The 20698-nt window shown below is 41.0% G+C and overlaps 1 protein-coding gene across 6 annotated transcripts in view; it reads left to right on the forward strand.

Annotated features, from left to right (window-relative positions):
* Rasgef1b (RasGEF domain family member 1B) overlaps window positions 1-14283 on the forward strand; it is a 568755-nt gene extending 554472 nt beyond the window's left edge. For all 6 annotated transcript variants that reach the window (XM_045144030.1, XM_045144031.1, XM_045144029.1 and 3 more), the window contains 6 exons: window positions 1165-1244; window positions 2438-2533; window positions 8648-8743; window positions 9495-9618; window positions 10681-10753; window positions 12930-14283. In XM_045144030.1, coding sequence (XP_044999965.1) covers window positions 1165-1244; window positions 2438-2533; window positions 8648-8743; window positions 9495-9618; window positions 10681-10753; window positions 12930-12954 — 494 coding nt within the window. In that variant the 3' untranslated portion in view covers window positions 12955-14283. The remainder of the gene's footprint in view (window positions 1-1164; window positions 1245-2437; window positions 2534-8647; window positions 8744-9494; window positions 9619-10680; window positions 10754-12929) is intronic.
* The last annotated feature ends 6415 nt before the right edge of the window (window positions 14284-20698 follow it).

Consider the following 20698-nt stretch of genomic DNA (forward strand, 5'->3'; position numbering starts at 1 on the left):
GTTGATTTATTTTCAATTAAATATTAATCTATAAATGCTGCTGAGTGAGATACTGCTTAGATAAAGGATTTTTAGAGGTGTTTAGGCAGCTTTTTCAAGCATTATAGAGGTACATGATCAGAGATAAATACCCTTATTTCATCAGCATTGTCAAGAGAGTGGCCTAAGCAACAGCATGTTCTGACTATCTACACGCCTAGGATTTATCAACTGCAGATTGTACTGTGATTTGCTGCCTCTTTCCTGTATCATAGGGCTTTTTAATGTCAGAGACCCTGTTTATTTTCTTTTTAAAAAATTTTTAAATTATTTATTTATTTATTTATATTGAGAGAAAGAAAGAAAAAGAGGCAGATAAAAAGAGAGAGGAGGGATGCGCCAGCTCCTCTAGCCACACAAACGAATTCCAGATGCATGTGTCCTCTTTTGCATGTGGCTTACATGAGTACTGGGGAATTGAACCTGGGTCCTTAGGCTTCACAGGCAAGTGCCTTAGCCACTAAGCCGTCTCTCCAGCCCGAGAGACCCTGTTTCCTCCCATTCCTTTTCATATATACTTTGTTGTCTCCTGTTATATTTTCTCTTATACTTTCTGACTTGTTACATAAAATATTGTTGAGAATGAGGAGCCTGGTTCTACTGCTTTGAGGAAGTAGAAAATTTGTATTATTTATGTTAAGTTAATCATGTACCTATCCTATAATTTAGAAATTCCACACACTGGCATAATTGCCTTATAAAAAGTAAGCATATCTGCAGACAGGATTTGTACTAGAATATATGAAAGCTGCTTTATTCATAAGAGCCCCAGAGTAGACACAGCCATGGTCATTTGTTGATGGAGTTATCTGTGGCTACTCATGTGGCAATGCAGCAGTGTTGTGCAGTGACACCATATATGACCTGGACAGCCTAAACTGTCTACCAAGAAAATGTACTTCCTCTCGTTCAGAGTAAAAGGCAGCAGTTATACTGTTTATAGACTGAGAGAAAATTTGTAAAAAAAAAAAAATGATGGGAAATTAGAATTTATTACTTATGAATAACTTGTAGAACTTCAGTGCTTATTTTTAGTAATGAACTTTTCAGGAAACAAGTTAGTATGACTGTTCTTATCTCTCTGTTTCAATTTTCTTCTCTTCAAATGCATTTTAAATGTTAAAGCTGGCATGAACATGAGCCCGGTGTCACGACTGAAAAAGACTTGGGCCAAAGTGAAGACTGCAAAGTTTGACATTCTTGAGGTATGTGACAGACTTTTAAGTGGTATAATGCACTTGGGAAGCTGAGGCAGGAGGACTCTTTGAGGGCAGCTGGGCTGCATAGCAAGATGAGAGATCAAGAGCAAGAGAGGAAGAGGTTTACATGTGAAAATAGGGTTCTTCTCTGTGAACTTGCCCTGCTGGCGATCAGCCTAACACTGCAGAAGGAAAAGAGAGATTTGTGTGTGGAAATAGGGCTCTTCCATGTGACCTCGCCTCACTCGCGATAGCGAACATGACAGAATGAAGAGAGATACTTACATGTGGAAATAGAGTGTCCTATGCGATCTTGCCTTGCGACCACTACAGAAGGAAATGTCTTACCGGGGAAGGGAAGGGATCTAGACTGGAAGAAGGGAAAGTAACTCTAGTTTTGGACTACTCTTTTTCATAAAGAGAGGTGTAACATTTGGGGTCACTAACAGGAGGAATGCTCACCTGTCACATCATTTATCAGTATAGAGTGATTTTTTTCCTGTTGGGTTGCCCATGCACTTTAGTCTAAGTATCCTGGGAAAGAACTCTGCATCCCTTCAGAATATTCATTCACCACCCTTTCAAGAGGTTCAGCTTACCTGAAAAGCCCTTCCCATATCACTCTGAGGGTACTGGCTACTGGACACAAGTGCTCGTGTTTAGATCATATTGACCTCCATATTACCTTGGTGTGCTAAGTGTGGCCTATCTCAAATATTTGGAAATAATAAACATTATTTCCCTAGATTCCCCTAAGTGGGAAAATTATCATTAGATATATGCTCCTTAATTTGTATCTTTATATTATATAATAAATTTCTTTTGTGGTTATTTTTGTTTCATTTCTATTGAGAATCATTTTTTATTAAATGTAAGAACAAGTTCTTTATAAAGTGTTGGTTCATATATGTATGTGACTAACTATAACCTGTCCCCTTGGCCTTTTCTAATGCTAGGGTTTGACTCTTTCTTCTCAATTTTAAGTGTAATCTCAGCAGTTAGCCTGAATAGATCTGACTTAGGCTTAACATTTTGAACAAAACATAATTATTGTTATGTGTTGACTGTGTCTGTGTAATAAATCATATTTTAAATGAATTCCCTAATTTTGACTTTTTAATGTATAGTTAAATGTCTAACCTTGTGAATTCTACAGGTGAGAAGTAAAGGGTTAATACTGTTCTCTCGTTCTTCTTCAGCATCAGATGGATCCTTCAAGCAATTTCTATAACTATCGAACAGCACTTCGAGGGGCAGCACAGAGATCCTTGACAGCTCATAGCAGCAGAGAGAAGGTGTGTACTTAAAGTAGTGTGTTAGTTGTGATAGACTCGCCATGTTTTACACTGCAATGTGATGTGAACTGCACTGAGAAGCACTTACCTATTCAGTTAAGAGAGGTGCATTATGTAGATGCCTTATCGCTTGTCATGAATGCATGAAAGGATGATAAAGGAAAGTTAACTGTGGACAAGGAAAAGTGACTTGGAGTAGAATTTTGCAAATATATATCACAATGTCACTGTTAGATTTTTGACAGCTTATTCTGCAGTGCATTTTGTGTTTAAAACAGTAAATTAAGTCGTATGTTAAGGTGACTGGTAGCATTAGAGAGTACTTTCTTTTAATGGAAAAGAGACATTTAAGCTCTGCACAAGGTGGCTGACTTAATACAACCTTTTCTCTTTAAAGAATTAGCTTACCTCCCACGGCTAAGTCATTTATTTTCAGAAAGTAGGTTAGTCGCTATAGTACTAGGCTTACTGTTACTAATTAGATATGCAGGTGGCAGAAAAAATTCAGGCATGATGTCTGAGAACTGAATGATCTTCATCATCTGTACTTTATCATCACCCTATACAGACCATGCATGGCTCTGAGGGTCCTGTTAGCATGTTTCTGGGTCACATCCTTATAGAAGAAGGATAAGTTGTCACACCATTTGGCTCCCATGCTGTTTAAGAAGTGCATTCCCAGTTATGATAGATAGCTAAAGTAAGCTGTTTGGTAGAAATTATCTTCTATTTGGAGTCTGTCCATGTGTCAACTTAAATTGTATTATCAACAATTTTTTTAAAAATAGTAGAGGAATGCTTTATGGCATGTAATTCACTTTCCCACAAAGGTTCAGTCTCAATGATCTAGAATAAAAATAAATCAAATATGAACAGTAAAACTATGTGAAATTATTTCGCAGCCACATCTGAAATATCAGTTCTCAAAATGTTTGAGAGATATTATAAACATATTAACTTTTATTAGGTGAAAAAACTTCCTAGTCCCCTGACGGCATTTCCTTGGTTTTAAATTGTACTTGCTCAAATCCCAGTACTCATGTGACCAGACTGAGGAATGATCTATCTAATCTGAAGTTGGTTAAATCCAGGAAATCAGCATGTGCATGGAAGGGTTCCTGCCCCCTGAAGTGAAGACTGTGTTAATGCAAGGCGCTCTGCATAGCCTGCCCTGAGATTAAGGAGGTCACAGAGTCCTGTCTGAGGGAACAGCAGCACTGGCCAAAGTAATGCTAAAGTCCAGCCATCCCAAAAGACCTCACTTGTGGGAATCTAATAGCTTTTTCCAGAAACACACACACACAATGGTAGGGCTGGGAAGATGGCTTAGCTGTTAATGGCACTTGCTTGCAAAGCTTGCAAGCCTGAGTTCTGTTTCCCAGCACCCACCTAAAACCAACTGCAACGTGGCACAAGCATCTGGTATGACAGTTTGCAGTCTGAGTGGCAGTTCCGTTGCGGTGGCAAGAGACCTATTTTCAAACAGTAACCCCATGGAAGAGGGCCTCAGGGTAATGGGAGCTGGGGAAAATGGATACAAGTATAACCATTTTAAACAATAAAATTCATTAAATTTTAAAAATATTTTTAAAGGCTAGGGACCACCAGGGTATTGTGGTCCATGCCTTTAATCCTCACTCTCAGGAGGCTGAGGTAGGAGGATTGCTGTGAGTTTGAGGTCAGCCTGAGACTACATAGTGAATTCCAGGTCAGCCTGGGCTGGAGTGAGACTCTACCTCAAAACATATACACACAAATAAATTCATAAAAGAACATAAAAAGGTAGAGCACAGATCACACACATGCTGTGACACCCACCCACCCATGCACATACATGTACAAATGAAAATTTAAAAATAAATCTTAGTTATCTTTTTTGTAATCCAATAAATTCTTTCTGCTTTAGTTTTTGAACAAGTTCTATGTGAACTTATGATAGAAGAAAGGAAATCACAACAATCTAAAGACGTATAGCATTTCTTTCCAATAATTGGTCTTAAAGGATAAGAACCAAAACTATTTCTGGTCAGATTCATCCTTTTATTCAATAAAATTGAAATTATTTTTCTGTTTTGAGGTGAGGGTCCTTTCTTTACTCCAGAGTCACTTTCATTTTATAGTCTTCCTGGCAGCCTAACTAGTATAATAGTCTTTGATCTTTTCCAAATCTCAAGTCTGTGTGGTTAGAGTGGCACATTTCCAGGTAGCTGTTCTCTATAGAGCAGGTGAAATCTGTTTTCTACACAGGTATTTTTAAGTGCTTTCTCCATGGCTTTCAGCCTGCTATGAGTCCTCATGTTCCCAGGTTTTAACCATTTCTCATAGAACTACATGGTTTTTGGTCTGAGGTCCACTTTCTCTATGTCAAATTGTTCCTGCTCATTAGCACTCATTTCTGTGAGGGACTGATCATGCCTTTAAAAAACAGATGCTGGCTGTCTGAATAAAGAATGCTTGATTTGAATTTTGTGGTATTAGGGTTTGAATCCAGGGCTTCACACATATGTACATTTCAGGCACACACGTACCACTTAATTTATATTGGCAACCTCAGCCCCTCCCCTGCTCTTTTGCTTTGTTTTAAGACAGAGTCTCACTAAGTTGCTTAGACTGGTTTAGAACTCATTCTGCAGTTTAATGCCTCAGTCTTCAGAACAGATGGGATTACAGGCATGCAACACTGAGAATATTTTAAGAAGAAATTAGAAATCATTATTACAGGGGATGTTCTCCCACTAATGATGTCACTGGAAAGAGCTAATAGAAACAAAATTTTTGCTGTCTCTACTAGTAACCCATACATTGTTCATCAAAACCTAGATTTCTTTTTCTTAATTTTTATTAACAGTTTCCATGATTATAAAAAATATCCCATGGTAATACCCTCCCTCCCCCCTCCAACTTTCCCCTTTGAAATTCCACTCTCCATCATATCCCCTCCCCATCTCAATCAGTCTCTCTTTTATTTTGATGTCATGATCTTTTTCTCCTCTTACGATGGTCTTCTGTACGTAGTGTCAGGTACGGTGAGGTCATGGATATGCAGGCCAGTTTGTGTCTGGAGGAGCATGTTGTAAGGAGTCTTACCCTTCCTTTGGCTCTTACATTCTTTCCATCACCTCTTCCGCATTAGACCCTGAGCCTTGGAAGGTGTGATAGAGATGCTACTCAGTATGATATTAAGGTCTTTAGTCCATTTGGATTTAATTCTTGTGCATGGAGAGAGAGAAGAATCTATTTTCATCCTTCTATAGATACGTATCCAGTTTTCCCAGCACTATTTGCTGAAGAGGCTGTCTTTTCTACAATGAGTATTTTTGGCATTTTTATCGAATATCAGGTGGCTATTATAGCTACCTGGGCTTATATCTGGGTCCTCTATTTTGTTCCACTGATCTACATGTCTGCTTTTGTGCCAGTACCATGCTGTTTTTGTTACTATGGCTCTGTAGTACAGGTTAAAATCAGGTATGGTGATACCTCCCACCTTATTTTTGTTGCTCAGTATTATTTTAGATATTCAAGGATTTTTGTGATTCCAAATGAATTTTTGGATTGCTTTTTCTATTTCTGTGAAGAATGCCTTTGGAATTTTGATGGGGATTGCATTAAAAGTGTAGATTGCTTTTGGTAAGATTGCCATTTTCACAATACTGATTCTTCCAATCCAGGAACAAGGGGTGTTTTTCCATTTCCTAGTGTCTTCTGCAATTTCTCCCTTGAGTGTTTTATAGTTTTCATTGTAGAGATCCTTTACTTCCTTGGTTAGGTTTATTCCAAGGTACTTTATTTTCTTTGATGCAATTGTGAATGGGAGTGATTCTCTGCTTTCATCCTCGGTGTGTTTGTTGTTAGCATATATGAAGGCTACTGATTTCTGTGTATTTATTTTGTAACCTGCTACATGGCTGTAGGTTTTTATCAGCTCTAACAGTTTGCTGGTAGAGTCTGTAGGGTCCTTTATATATAGAATTGTGTCATCTGCAAATATTGATAACTTGATTTTTTCCTTTCCAATTGTATCCCTTTTATGTGCATCTCTTGCCTTATTGCTATGGCTAAGACTTCCAGTAGTATATTAAATAAAAGTGGGGACAGTGGACACCCTTGTCTTGTTCCTGATTTTAGTGGAAAAGCATCCAGTTTTTCCCCATTTAGTAATATGTTGGCTGTAGGCTTGTCATACATTGTTCATCAAAACCTAGATTTCTTATATTCCACTTTTCAGTGCTGGATTTGTATAGGGGCTATAGGTCTGATTGGAGCTGTCATGAGTAAGTGTGAAGTTAAAGAGTTCTGTGTGATTTCCATTTTTTTTGCCTGTTGGCAAGAGGAATGGAGGAGCCAAGTACCCCAAGAATGACTTAGATAGTCAATGGTAGAGCATCGTGTGGGGACATGTATGCAAAACTCACAGAAGGAAGCGTCCTGCCACCTACAGTCTGGAGTCCATTCTGTGAACTTAGAAAAGGCCTAAGCAGCAATGGGAGGCAGTAAGTGATCCGAACACTACTCTGTGTCCCAGCACCAAGGTGCAGAGCAGCACAGAAATGCCATCCTTGCTTATTTGTAGTATGGAGATCCTGCCTGCTACCATTTTGCTCGCAGCGTCCTAGGGCTGGCTCATGTTGGTATGTGTTCATGGTCTTCTTAGTGCAGTCACGGTGCGGATGAAGATCAGGGATAGGTTCCAGTGACGCTCTGTGGCTGCTATAACTCCCAGCCACTTAAATTTCTCTGATATGTGTGTCTCCTAGGCCATGTCAAAACAAACAAAAAGGACAGTTTCCCAGCTCCCAGCTTTTATCACTGTACAATATGGAGGCAGATTTGAATCTGATGTCCAAAGCCCAGCACTTCCTAGACAGAAGGAGACATGGCTCAAGCCCACATTTACCATCACTGTGGCTGCTTCATTCTTGCACTCTGGAGCAATGAATGCCCATATTAGAAGAAAGGCCTCTACTCTTCCAGCTTTAGGGGCCTCACAGGCAAGAGCAAATACAAGTATGTTCAGTAGTACATTTGAAACTCAGATTCAGTTTGGTTATTTTCAAAGATCAATAAAACAAACATCAATGACTTTTGAGGGAAAATCTGAATTTCTCTCTAGAAATGAGTTGATCCTTAATTTTTTTATGCGAGCCAGAAGTGTTTGTTTTCATATTTATTAATTATTTGTTTAGAAACTTTCAAGAACCTGATCTTGAAGTTTATGAAGTTTCCAAAATAATCTCTGTTTGGTATATTACTTACATTACAGAAATTAAAAATAAAAATCTTTACAAATCTGTTGGCATTTGAGAGAAAGTAGAAATGGCTTTATCTGGGCTTTGATCTCTGTTAAGGGGTTAGTTGAACTTGGGGCATTTTCTTAATGATTACTACTGTAGATTTACTAGGAAAATAGATTGTCAAATAAAAAATTGAGTGGGAATATATCACTAAATATATTTTTTGTTTTTAAAATTGTCATTAGTCACAAATTTTAATTCCAACAGCTCTACTTGTCTATCACTTGAGGGGCATCTTACAAAGCACCGTGCCAGGTTCCTCTCAGGTGCTTTTCCACAGCAGGCCCTGATTTGTTCTCTAATATACAGGCCAGGTTTACTCAGTAGGAAGTTTGTAGCAATTATTGCCTAAAAACCTAAGCTGTCATATTATCTTGAGCAATGCCTTTAAGGGTAAAATAAAATCATCTGGGAAAAAAATAAAGCTCATGTAGAATGGAGAGTTCTGAATATATAATATGATTGTGTAGCAAGGAGTTGGGTCACATATCTCTCTAGATTTTTGCTGTACGTGAGGTGTTACTAATGGAAACAAGTGTACTTTCAGGTACTTTCATTATAGCAAGACCCATCCACTTTTACCCTATGCTGTGGCCTTCAGAAAAATGGGAAGGTTGTAGAGAGGCATCCACCTACTCATACATTTAACACACTTCCTCACTGCGCATTGGTTCTTAAAGGCATTGGTGTCTTGCACAAAGTATATAACAGAGGAAACTGCTGTCATGTAAGGTGTTCAAAGCAGTGCACCTTCACTGTTCATTGTTACCTTTCATACAACTCAGAATGAATGTGTGTTGTAATCTTTTGTTTTCTCTAGATTGTGATACCGTTCTTCAGTCTGTTAATCAAAGATATTTATTTCCTCAATGAGGGCTGTGCCAACCGCCTTCCAAATGGCCATGTCAATTTTGAGGTGAGTGTGACGAAGTGTGGTATAGATGTGGGAACACGAGGCTGGTGCTGCGGCTCCCGCTGCACCCCCAACAGAAGCAGGAGAACCACTACAAGGCAGGGCAGGCTGGTCTACTCAGTGAGTTCATGCCAGCCAGGTTTACACAGACCCCTTCTCCAAAATAAATAAATAAATTAAAGTAATCAGGGGCTGGAGAGATGGCTTAGCAGTTAAGCGCTTGCCTGTGAAGCCTAAGGACCCCGGTTCGAGGCTCGGTTCCCCAGGTCCCACGTTAGCCAGATGCACAAGGGGGCGCACGCGTCTGGAGTTCGTTTGCAAAGGCTGGAAGCCCTGGCACGCCCATTCTCTCTCTCTCCCTCTATCTGTCTTTCTCTCTGTGTCTGTCGCTCTCAAATAAATAAATAAAATAAAAAATAAATAAAAGTAATCAGAAGAGCACCAAACAGAAAAGTCAGAGCAGGGAGAGAGGGACTGCATGGTTCCCAGCACTGTACCCCAGGCCCAACAGAAGGCTCAGGCTGATGCTCCGGAACTAACTCGCTCTGCCCTCACCAATTGCAAGTTCAGGGTGGTAGCTGCACCATCGCTGTCATCCCAGTAAATAGTACCGAGCCAGAAAAGCAAACTTCATTTATTAAAGTATTTAATTGTATTTCAAAACTAGATGGATATGTTTTATTTAAGTCAAATTGCCTGTTCCAAGCCCATAATTTTTAACACTTGTCTTTACAATTCTTTTATTCTCTTTCAGAAATTCTGGGAGCTGGCCAAGCAAGTGAGTGAGTTTGTGACGTGGAAACAAGTGGAGTGTCCATTCGAGCGGGACCGGAAGGTCTTGCAGTACCTGCTTACAGTCCCCGTGTTCAGTGAGGATGGTAAGACCACCAGCAGAGAGACCCTGAGGCATTCCACATCCTTCTGTTCCCAGTGTATAAATGCTTGATTCTCATGGCCTGACACTTAGGAATCCAGTCTTCTGATCTGTTCCAACTTAAAGACATTTTCTGTTGCACTGAAAAACTTAGGATTTTATCCCTAAACTATGTTCACTTCATATTCACCTATACACATATGTTTCCATGTTTAAACATTCTTTCTCATATATGGCCTGTAAAGCTTTGGGCATAAGTGGAAAGTCATTAAAGGAATTTTGTTTGTTTGTTTGCAATTGCTTCGCAGAGAAGCAGGTGTTCCATGGTTTGCTGATAGCCAAGGTAATGGTGGAGCGGGAGGAGTAGATAAAACAGTGGATTACTATTCCTTTCTTCTTCAGAATGCTGGGGAAGATGACCCTGTTAAAGCGTTAGCATGGAAGCAGGAAAAGTGATTATATGTAGGAAATGTTTTACCTAGGAGAGAGTTTAAAAAAAAAAAAAAAAGACTTTAGTGACTTAACTCTACTGATCTGTTTTCCTCATAGTACCTTGATATTGTCTGCAATAGTGACTGTAGACCATTCGAATTCATATTACCCATTTTAGAGGGAATTTGAAATTTTAATCTCTACAAATATACCTTGTAAATTAGCAGATGAAGACTTTTTTCTGATTGAAGAAAATATGAGAAGGATGGAACATTGGCCTAGAAAACCTATAAATGATTATTTAAAGAATTGAGGGTGCTGAGAAAGGACCATTTACTTTTCCTTCATAAAGAATCCTAGTGCTTATGGGTTGATTTTGAAAGCATTTTTTGGCTCCATGGATTCTTTTTAATTAAGGGCTTTTTTGGCCTCGAGGCCCTTGGTTTTTGTTGAGATGGTCGCTCAGAAGCCAAGTGCTGTCCCTGATCTTTAGGAAAGAGTAAAATTTCTCAAGCATGCTATGTATCTTCGAATGTTTTGCAGGAAGTTAGGCTTCTGTTAACGGGGCGTCTGGTTGTGTGTAGTGTATGAAGTGTATAAAGCTTTTGTCATCCTGCTTTTGTTTTGATTGCAGCTCTCTACTTGGCGTCTTATGAGAGTGAAGGACCTGAAAATAACATAGAGAAGGACAGATGGAAGTCTCTAAGGTAGGTTTTATTTCTTCTTGTTGCCGTGTCAACATACAGGAACTCTTGGTTCTCATTCCATGGGAAATCCCGGCCTACCTGTTCCAAGTGGTCAGAACCTTATCTCCTGTTTGCTCAGTCTTTGTGGCTTTGCATTGTCGTTGCCATCATTTAGTTTTATTGCTTTTTATTTTACACTGGCAGATAGTACAGTGACTGCTCCTCTCTCTCCCATTATATAATAAAACAAGGAGTTGAAATTACTCCATGGCATCATTTAAAAAAAAAAAAAGCAACAACTGTTTTACTTTGTCTAAAAGATCAGAAGTTTAGACCTTACTTCTGGACAGTTTTAACCCTAAACTTTTATTTAGCCACAAGAAGGAACAAAACACTGATTAAAATTTAAGCCATTTGATAAGGTTGGGATATAAGTTAACAGTCAGATATGGGCCCCCTCTTGGTTTGACAGACAGTATTGGAATTTAAAATCTAACCAGGAATGTTTTCTTTTGTTGTTAGCAATTTCAAACAAAATTTGTGCTTGTATTTTAAGCATTTGAGACTTTTTATTAGGTAAAAGTAACCAGGGACATAATATCAAACAATATCATGAAAATTACACCCCAGGATATATCTGAGTGTATAAAAATGTGGGAATTTGGACATAGTAGCCCGCAGCTATAATCCTGCAGGAGGCTAAGGCAAGGAGAATTGAGAATTGGGGCCAACATGGACAACAAGGTTAGACCATGTCTCACAAAAATTGGGAGTTACTTCTTTAAATTACTTTTTAGGTGAATTTTGCCTTCTATCGTTCTCCTTTTGAATCACCCTTTTCTCTTTTGGAGAAACAAAATGTGTTGCCTTTGTTAAGGCCCTTTGTAGAACACTAAGTCTACACCCACACTTAGGAGGTCGAGGCAGGAGAATCACAAATTCCAGACCAGCTTGAGCTACATAGTGAGTTTGAGGCCAGCCTGCTGCAGAGTATCTTTCTTCAAAATAATAATGACAGCAACAATAAGAAAAATCAACATAATGAAATCTGTATGTGAACACAGTGAGAACATATTCTGTGGCATAAAAGATTAGCTGCTATGTTAAAATTGTTGCCTAAGGAGGTTTAAAGAACCAACTTCCCTTTACGTTGAAGCCATGTACTGTGCTTTTCCTCCAGTTCTCATCACTCAGCTCCTTTACCTCCAGTAACTCACCCACCTCTCCAGGCAGAGCTCCTCCTAAGCTTGTTCACCCCTAAGACACTCTGACTCTCCTGTCACCAGCCACCTGTTATGAGTTCAGTGTGTGCTTCTGTCCTGCTGCTTTGTAGGCCTGTTGAGGGCAAGCACAGCAACACATTCCCCACGGCCCCCTCAGGCCTTGGTACAGTCTCATACTCCATTTTCCCCATTGCCCTGTTGGTGAATCGTTTGGGGACACTGCAGATGTTGGCCAAGACCTAGAAACCACAGAAAGGACAGAGACAAGAAATTAGGTTATTGTACTTTATAAAACCACATATGTTACTAAGTATTCAGAATGATAGCCCTTATGATAAAACTTGTCTACACATTAGTTTTGAAGGCAAATAAATCTGTATGCAGATGAGTTTCCTGCCATTTCATTCATTGCAGACACATTCATCAATAGTGAAGACAGCGTGGAGGCGCACGCGTTTAATCCCAGCACTTGGGAGACAGAGGTAGGAGGATCACTGTGAGTTCGAGGCCACCCTGAGACTACATAGTAAATTCTAGGGCAGTCTGGACCAGAGTGAAACCCTACCTTGAAAAACAAAAATAGTGCTGACATATCCTCCTTGTCACCTGCTGTCTCCTCCCAAGGGTCATAGCACGCACTGTAGAAGGTACTCTCATCTACTAAGTAAACCTTTCTGTAATACGAATTGCACACAGATTTTTATTGTTAGTGGTCTGCTTTTTTGTTTAAATAAAGCCACTCAAGATACAGATTATCTATGAGTAATGCTTTTCCTGTCTCCATGAACAACTATTTCAGTAATTAGCAATTTTCCTGAAGGACTTATAAGCTCTCAAAGCTTGACTTTTGCCCCCCTGGTTTCTGTTATGTTAAATTTAAAACCTAAGAAGGACAAAGTGAGTGCCAAACAAGGCGTGTTGATCCTAATACAAATAGCTGCGTTCTACCTTACGTGCCTTTCTCTATTCCGCAGGTCCAGCCTCCTAGGCAGAGTTTAACGGAGCTGCTGCCGCCGCCTCTGCTCACAGGTCTGGCCTTTGTTCTCTGGCGTCTAGTGCTAGTACCAGTCATGAAGACCCTGCGGCCCTTACCGCTCCCATCCGCAAAGCAAGCCCACTGCAGAGCAGATGGAGAAGTCATTCTCCACAGCTGACAGACTGACTTAACTCAGATTCTGGGAGACTGAAATGGTCACTGAAGATACTTGAGAAAGAATCCTCTAATGATCCCAGCTCTGTGCATGATTCATCTCCTGGAATTTCCATGTGAATCACAGCTCTGCACCTGGATGGGGTTTTCTTTTGTGTGTGTACGTTTTAATTTGGTTGAACATTTGCTGCTAATGGGACTTACCCAGCTGAGTGCCAGCTCCGTGGAAGCCCATGTTTGTTAATTTAAATGAAAAAGGGAGAGGGGGAGGGGAACGCCCCCCCCCCCCCCCCAGCTCGGATGCCAGAGCTCAGCCGCAAGGCCGCCGGAGAGGAAGAAGACTGGCTGGATGTCTGCTGCCGGCTGGCTTCCTCTCCCTGTGGTGTGTGCTGCGTTTAAGCCCTTGCCCCTCCTCCCACCAAGTTTTGAGTTGGCTGCTGGCTAGCAAACTCCTTTGTACCTGTGTAAGTTATTTAATAGAATAATGAAGCTCCACACTGTGGTAGGAAAATAGCCACTAGGGGGAAAAACAAAACAAAACTCAAGATTTTGTTGCTGTTGCTGTCGGACTGCTTAACATGCTAGAAAAATATTTTCCCTTTGCCCTTCTGACCTGTTTACAGCTGACCACTGTGTTCTATGGATGTATTTTGCAGTAGGTTTTATGTTAGTTTCCATGATGTCTGTCTTTTTTTCTTTTCATGTAAATTTCAATGATTTGACTTTCTAGGGTCTTGGAAAAGCCCATGGCATAATCGCATTTTTTTAAACGGGATTTTTTTTTTTTTATTTTTTGGAGTCTGTGGGTGACTAAACATTGTAAACAAAGAGCAAATTGGAAAAGTTATCTTCTCCCCCATGAAATCACATTGCTGTTAACTCAATCACTGATCTAATTGTGAAATAGTTCGCCTTGATAACATAATTTAAATAGGTCTGTAGTTGCTCTGCAAACGGCCAATTTTATATATATATATATTTAAGAACCTGTAGAGTAGTGATATGCGCTAATGAAAAAAAGCAAAGCACTATGTTCACAACAGACAGACATTTGAAAGCCTCCTGCCATGGTTCCCAGAATCAACATGTCTGTGTGCTGTGTGCCGTCTCAACAGGCCTGAGCTGTCTCCACATTGTCCCTCTACAATATCAAACATATTTTACACTCTGCTGACAGAGCTGTGGTGTCGTTCTTTGCTTTCATGGTTGCAATTGATGGGGTGGGCTTGTAGTCACCATAGTTAAGTTTATGTGACTGTGGTTCAGCAATGTGTGTGTCCCTAAGGAAGTGGCCTTTAGGAGGGTGGGTATGGGCATTTATATTTTAAAAGTGAATCCTAGCGAGCAAATAATATTTGTCAGGTATTTTTGAAGTGCTTAAATATTGTTCATCCTTCCCATCTTTTAGGTATAGAAACCTGTAAGTATAAATAATTTTTCCAGGGCTGCATAGCCAATGAGCCAGACAAGGATTTAAATGAGGCCTTTCTATTGCAGAGCTCAGGCTCTCAAACATGGGACATATTGCTTCAGCAACCTTGCAGAAAACCTGAGGATCTTGTTTCCCTGCAGACCCTGAGCTTGTAGGTCTGGGTAGGGCTCATGTGATACTAAGCATCACTAGGCCTGGATCCTGCTTAGGGTCTAGGCACTTGCTCCTGTCTCATTTGTACTTGGTGATTTGAATTGATGGAGGTGAGTGAGTAATGCCACAGGGAAGCTGATACTATGGAAAGGTTTCTCCACATTCTTTGAGAAAAGAGGACACAGCGCACCCTGGAGGACCATGAGGAACACAAGTGTCAGCAGGCAAAAGTAGGAAAAAGAAAGCATAGGACATGACCTACAGGGAGGTTTCCTGGAAGGCCAGGCGATGTAAACGTTCAGGTCTGAGTTTGGACAAAGCTAGGGGTGCTCAGGGCTTCAAGGGTGTTCTGGTCCCTGGTCCTGTATTGATTTGGGCAGAGAAATACTGGCTTAGTATTCGAGAAGTAGAGGGGGATTAGGGATTAATTGGGTTGTTTATGAAAGGGTTCAACTGGGCTGGGCCCATTGCAGTCTTAGCTAGCCCTAAGAAAGTCTGCCTTCCCCCAGCCAGCAAGGTATTAAGATGTCAAAACATATTTACAAAAAAAACCCCAAAATATTAATATAGTCCCTGTTGCAGTCAGGTTTGCATTGCTGGCAGAAAACACCCAACCAAGAGCAGCTTGTGGGAGAAAGGATTGTTTTGGTTTACAGACTCAAGGGAAAGCTCCACGATGGCAGGGGGAAACTGCATGAGCAGAGGGTGGACATCACTTGACCAACATCAGATGGACAACAGCAGCAAGAGAGTGTGTTGAACACTGGTAAGGGGAAGCTGGCTATAATACCTGTAAGCCTGCTTCCAACAATACAATAGCCTCCGTTCATCCAACATTAAAAGGCCTCATAGTTTTTAATCAATCCCAATGATAGTCAAACACTCCCATAGTCCAAGATCTTTTAATTGAGCCATAATACAAAAAAAAAAAAAAGTACAGAATAAACATGCACACTGCAAAAGATGGCACTGGACATAGCAAAGAAATATTCAGCCAATACAAGATTTAAAACAACCAGGACAAATATTAAACTCTGCAGCTCCAAGTCCAATAAGTAACCAGTTCTCCAAGTCCAGTAATTCTAACCTGCAACAAGTCTCTGGAGTTCCAATACTGCCCCACCAGCTGGGCTACTCACAGTCCTGGAAAACTTCATCCAGTGCCAGCAGCTCTTCTTGGCAGCCATCCCATAGTCCTGCAATTTCTACCGGGTCTCCGCTACAACCAGTGGTTCATCCTCATGACTCCATTGGGCTCCACACTGGTAATTCAACAAGCCTGGTTCACACTGCTTGTGGCCATTTCCAAAACACAAAGCCATGTTGCAAATTCAATGGCTCTCTCTTTCTAGCATTTGTTATATTCCATAATAACAGGCAATTTGTTAATCCAGGAGTGAATAAAGCAGACTTTGAAGAATGGGACACTCTCAGCATTCAGGTCCCTTCCAAAGAATCTGCATTCTTCTTGTCCCAATGCAGTTCAGCTGGCCCAATTTCAATGGTTGTAATATCTCAAGCAATTTCAGTAGTTTGGGCCCAAAGATTTCATTTTCTCTGTGCCATAGCCCTCTACTCACACCAGTCCCATTTCTGTACACTGCAACCCTGTACAAGTTCTCAAGATATAGGCATAGCAGCAAGTCTCTCACACAAACTGCTTCTAGTCCAGTCCATACAATGTTCCTTTTCAGCCTCATAAGCCAAACATCACAGTCCATGGTTCTTACTGCATTCAGGTCAACTAGGACCAAAATGATTTATCTAGCTGTACTTAGAGCACTGCAAGTCCTCTATTAGGCCAAGGTTTCAAATCCTTACATATTTCTCTTGACAATAAGCTCCAAAAGGCCAAAGCCACACAGTCAGGTGTCTAGCAGCAATGACCCTACTCTCAGTACCAACTTTACAGCTGCAGTTGGGTTCGTATTACTGGCAGAAAACACCTGACCAAGAGCAGCTTGTGGGGGGGGGGGGAGGGTTTATTTTGCCTTACAGATGAGGGAAAACGTCATGATGGAGGGGGGAAATGATGACATAAGCAGAGGGTGGACATCACCCCCTGGCCAACATCAGAAGGACAATATCAGCAGGAGAGTATGCCCAACACTGGCAAGAGGAAGCTGGCTATGATACCCATAAGCCTGCCCCAACCCCAAGAATACACTGCCTCCAAGAGGTGTTAATTCTCAAATTGCCATCAGCTGAGAACCTAGCATTCAGAACACCTAAGTTTATGGGGGACACCTGAATCAAATCACCACAGTCCCACAATACTGTCTCCTCCTCTTTCCCTGGGCTCTGCAATTATACTTGATAGTAGTGATGTTTGTCTGTCATTTGTCTATGTCAGGGCTGACGAATGATGGGCTGTTGGCCAACTCTAGCCAGCTGCATGTTCTGTATGGCCTACAGATACCAGATTGAAAACCCAAAAGTGAAAAAGTTTTGCTGGAATGTGGCCCCACCCAAAACGCATATATTTTCTTGTGGCTGGCCTTTGCTACACCACAGTGTGAGTGGCAGACACTGTGTAGCTCCCAAAGGCACACGTATTGCTCTGGCCCTTTCTGTCCCTACCTGATCTAAACAGGGTTTTCAGTATTGGAATGATAGTTTTACAAAACTGCTATGAAGTCTCTTACAGCATTAGATACCTAACTATGGCCACTGAAAAAAGTATCTGAAGTGCTTTTGGGACTAGAAATACGATTGTATTTAAGCAAAAAGGTCTCATTACTATGTTTAAACGTTGTTTCTTGGCTTACTATCCAGATGAGCCAGAGGTTCAAGCCCTATTAACTTATATAAGAGAATCACTGAACAGTCTCCTTTTCATGCCATATGTGTATTTGAACTTGCCAGTGGTTAGCTAGATATATTTGTAATGTATTGGCTGGACAGAAGTCTAGGTAGATGCAAGTGGAAATGGCACTAGGCAATGTCAGTCAGGAGGCTACTTCAAGAGCTATTCTGTCTAGACAAGCTACACATTCCAAACCTATAGGCTTTGAGCTGCAGTTCTGCAAGCATCTTGGCAGAAGCTTGGTGTTGATAGGTAACAGGAGTGTATATCTCCACTACACAGTGTCCCTTGTGTTTGAGGAAGCAGTCCGGGCCCCTGGGGGATGCCTGCTGCATGACTAAAATCCTGTTGTCTCCTTGCTTTTAAGGGGTTCTAGCTTTCCCTAGACCCTCGCTCTGGCCCCTCTACCATTTCCTAGTATGTGTCTAGTGGTCTCCTTTCCTTTCTTTTTGTGCTTTCTTTCCTAAGAACTGCCTACTTATCTCGTGAATGTAGATCTCAAGAAAGCAGCCCACTATTGCAGGTTTAGCTGCTGTGTGACATACTGAGCTGTGGGTTCTGAGCAGCCTCCACTTAGTGCTTTTGACTTCCTTGTGATCTGTCTTAACCCAAGGCAACCCCCATCACTGTTCCAAAAGTCTCAGTGTTCTGAGGGAAGAAGAATGCACCAGTGGGAATGGAGAAGAGGCTTAAGCTGATTATCTGTTGGAGTTAATGGTTTAAAGGAATCTCTGAATGTGTTTCCTGGAACAAAAAGTGTAATTAGTGACCTGGATACTACTAAATAAACACATAACACTCAAAGATAATCTTCTGGTGACTCCATTAGCTTCTAGAAATTGATAGAAAATTGGGCATTTTCTGAATAGTAGAAGCCAAAGGATTTTTTTTTTTTTTTTTGAGGGTGGTGGGGTTGTTAGTGAAGGTCACTTGACTCTCCTCGAGAAATGCTGACAAAGATGTTGGGGCTGGAGGCTATCAGCTCCTCTGATAGACAGGAGGACTCCAGAGCTCTGGTTCTAGCTCCATCCTCAGTAGCCAAAGGATGACAGTCACCACAGCATTCCCCCTTACTAAAATGGAGAGCATGTTGAATTGCTTCATCCTCCCTGCAACTAGTTTCCAATAAAAGAATAGAAGTGAGATTGTGTAAACTATAAAGCATTGTTTGTCCTGGGCTCACATGACAGTCATGTGTAGCCACTACTATAGCACTGGTCACAACCAGTAGGATAAAAACAGTTCTGCCTACTAACCATTTCCAAAGGCACAGGTGATTCTGCAATCTAAGAATTCAAGATATTTATCAAGAGGCTTAAAACATGTCCACAATAATACTTATATGCAATGGAGTTCTATCCAGCTGTAAGGAAAACTGAAATTATGAAATTTTCAGAAAAATGGATGGATCTGGAAAGAAGTATACTAACCCAGGCTCAGAAGGAAAAATGTCTAATTTTCTCTGTCATATGTGGATCCTAGCCTGAAATATATTTGTTTGTAAGGTGCAGTAAGCATCAGTAGTACCAGTCGGGAAGCTAAAATGAGGCCTGGAGAGAGGAGAAACAGGGAGAGAATAGAGTAGACAGGAAAGTGGAGAGAATAAAGAGGATAGAGAGGTCTAAGTGGGGGTAGAGGAAAGGGAGAGACAGGAGGGGAAGGGATATACAAAACTAAAGACAGTATGAGTAAGTACTGTAGAAACCTACATCTTTATTAGCTAATTTAAAGATCCAACTTTCTGGGCTGGAGAGATGGCTTAGCGGTTAAAGCACTTGCCTGCACAGCCAAAGGACCCAGATTTGAGTCCCTAGGACCCACATAAACCAGATGTACAAGGTGGTGCATGTGTCTGGAGTTCATTTGCAGTGACTGGGTGCCCTGGCATGCCCATTCTCTCTCTCTCTCCCTCTCCCTATCTCAAATAAATAAAAATTTAAAAAAATATATTTAAAAACAAGAAATCTGTTTTTTAAAAGGAAAGCTAGAACTTTCTTTATAAAAGAGAGAGACAGCTTGGGTAGAAATGCCCTGCTGGGGAGAAGAAAGCATTGCCCTGAAAGTGTAGGTTGTTGCGGATAAATCTCAATAATAGAGTTGGGTCACCCCCACCCCCACACACAGTGAGCCCATGAGACCCCCCCCCCCAAACAATGCAGCCCCTTGCCAAAGTGCTTGGCTATCCACCAGAACTAGGTGGTAAGACCCTATTGCTGGAAACATCACAGGTAAGACACTGAGAAACGCAGCTGGAACTGAGATGGAAGCCATTTCCCTGCCAGCTAGCAGTCATAGTGCTGGAGGATAGAAGTCATCAGCAGTGCAAATACACAGTGGATCCTGCAAACTACAAAAACCAACCAGCCAGGCAAGATGTACCTATAAATGACATAGAAGTATGTAAGTTTTGGGAATAATCAACTGCTGTCTGATTGGGTTTGAGGTCCACTCAGTGGGACAGGATTCATGCCTGATACCGAGAACTAAGACAAAACCCTGGGGCCTAAAAGGTCATAGACCCTAGTGGAAGAAACTCCACTGTTTTTTTTTGTTGTTGTTGTTTTTTGGTTAAATGGAGATATTATGCCTACCAAAAGGGCTTCTAAGTGTGTATATTTAAAGTCTGCACTTACTCTTAGAGAAACTGCTTTATACAGATGGTGGAAAATACAAGGGAGACCAAATTCACCAAATGACAAGAAAAGCCCAATGCCTAGTGCGGAATGAGTCATCTTGATAACACAGCCAGGGCCCAGGAAACATCACAGAGGAAGTGAAGACTAAAGAGGAATGCTGCTCCCACTGCTACCAAGAGAACTTTCTGTATGGAGGAGGCAATAGACAGTGAGGAGGCTCAAAACTCATCAAAGCAGAAAATAAGAGTGTGATTTATTCACAGTATTCCAAATCTAGAATCAACCTGAATCTCCATTAACAGGAGAAGCATAAGAAAAATGTAGTAAAAGCACCACAGAATTTTGAGCAACTAACCAGGCAAGGGCAACAGTGTGGGGGAAATATAAAATCATGCTGAGTCTATGGCTATGGCAGCTCGTTAGTACTTGAGGGGAGAAAATCATGTTGAGCAAAAGAGACCAGATGTATAAGGTTAGAGCCTCTGCCTTCAAAATCAGAAAAATGCAGTTCATCCAGAGCATTAGAAAACTAGCCTCAAGGTTAAAGACATGGGGATGGAAATGTT

Source organism: Jaculus jaculus, chromosome 2, assembly GCF_020740685.1.
Source record: "Jaculus jaculus isolate mJacJac1 chromosome 2, mJacJac1.mat.Y.cur, whole genome shotgun sequence".
Lineage (NCBI taxonomy): Eukaryota > Metazoa > Chordata > Mammalia > Rodentia > Dipodidae > Jaculus > Jaculus jaculus.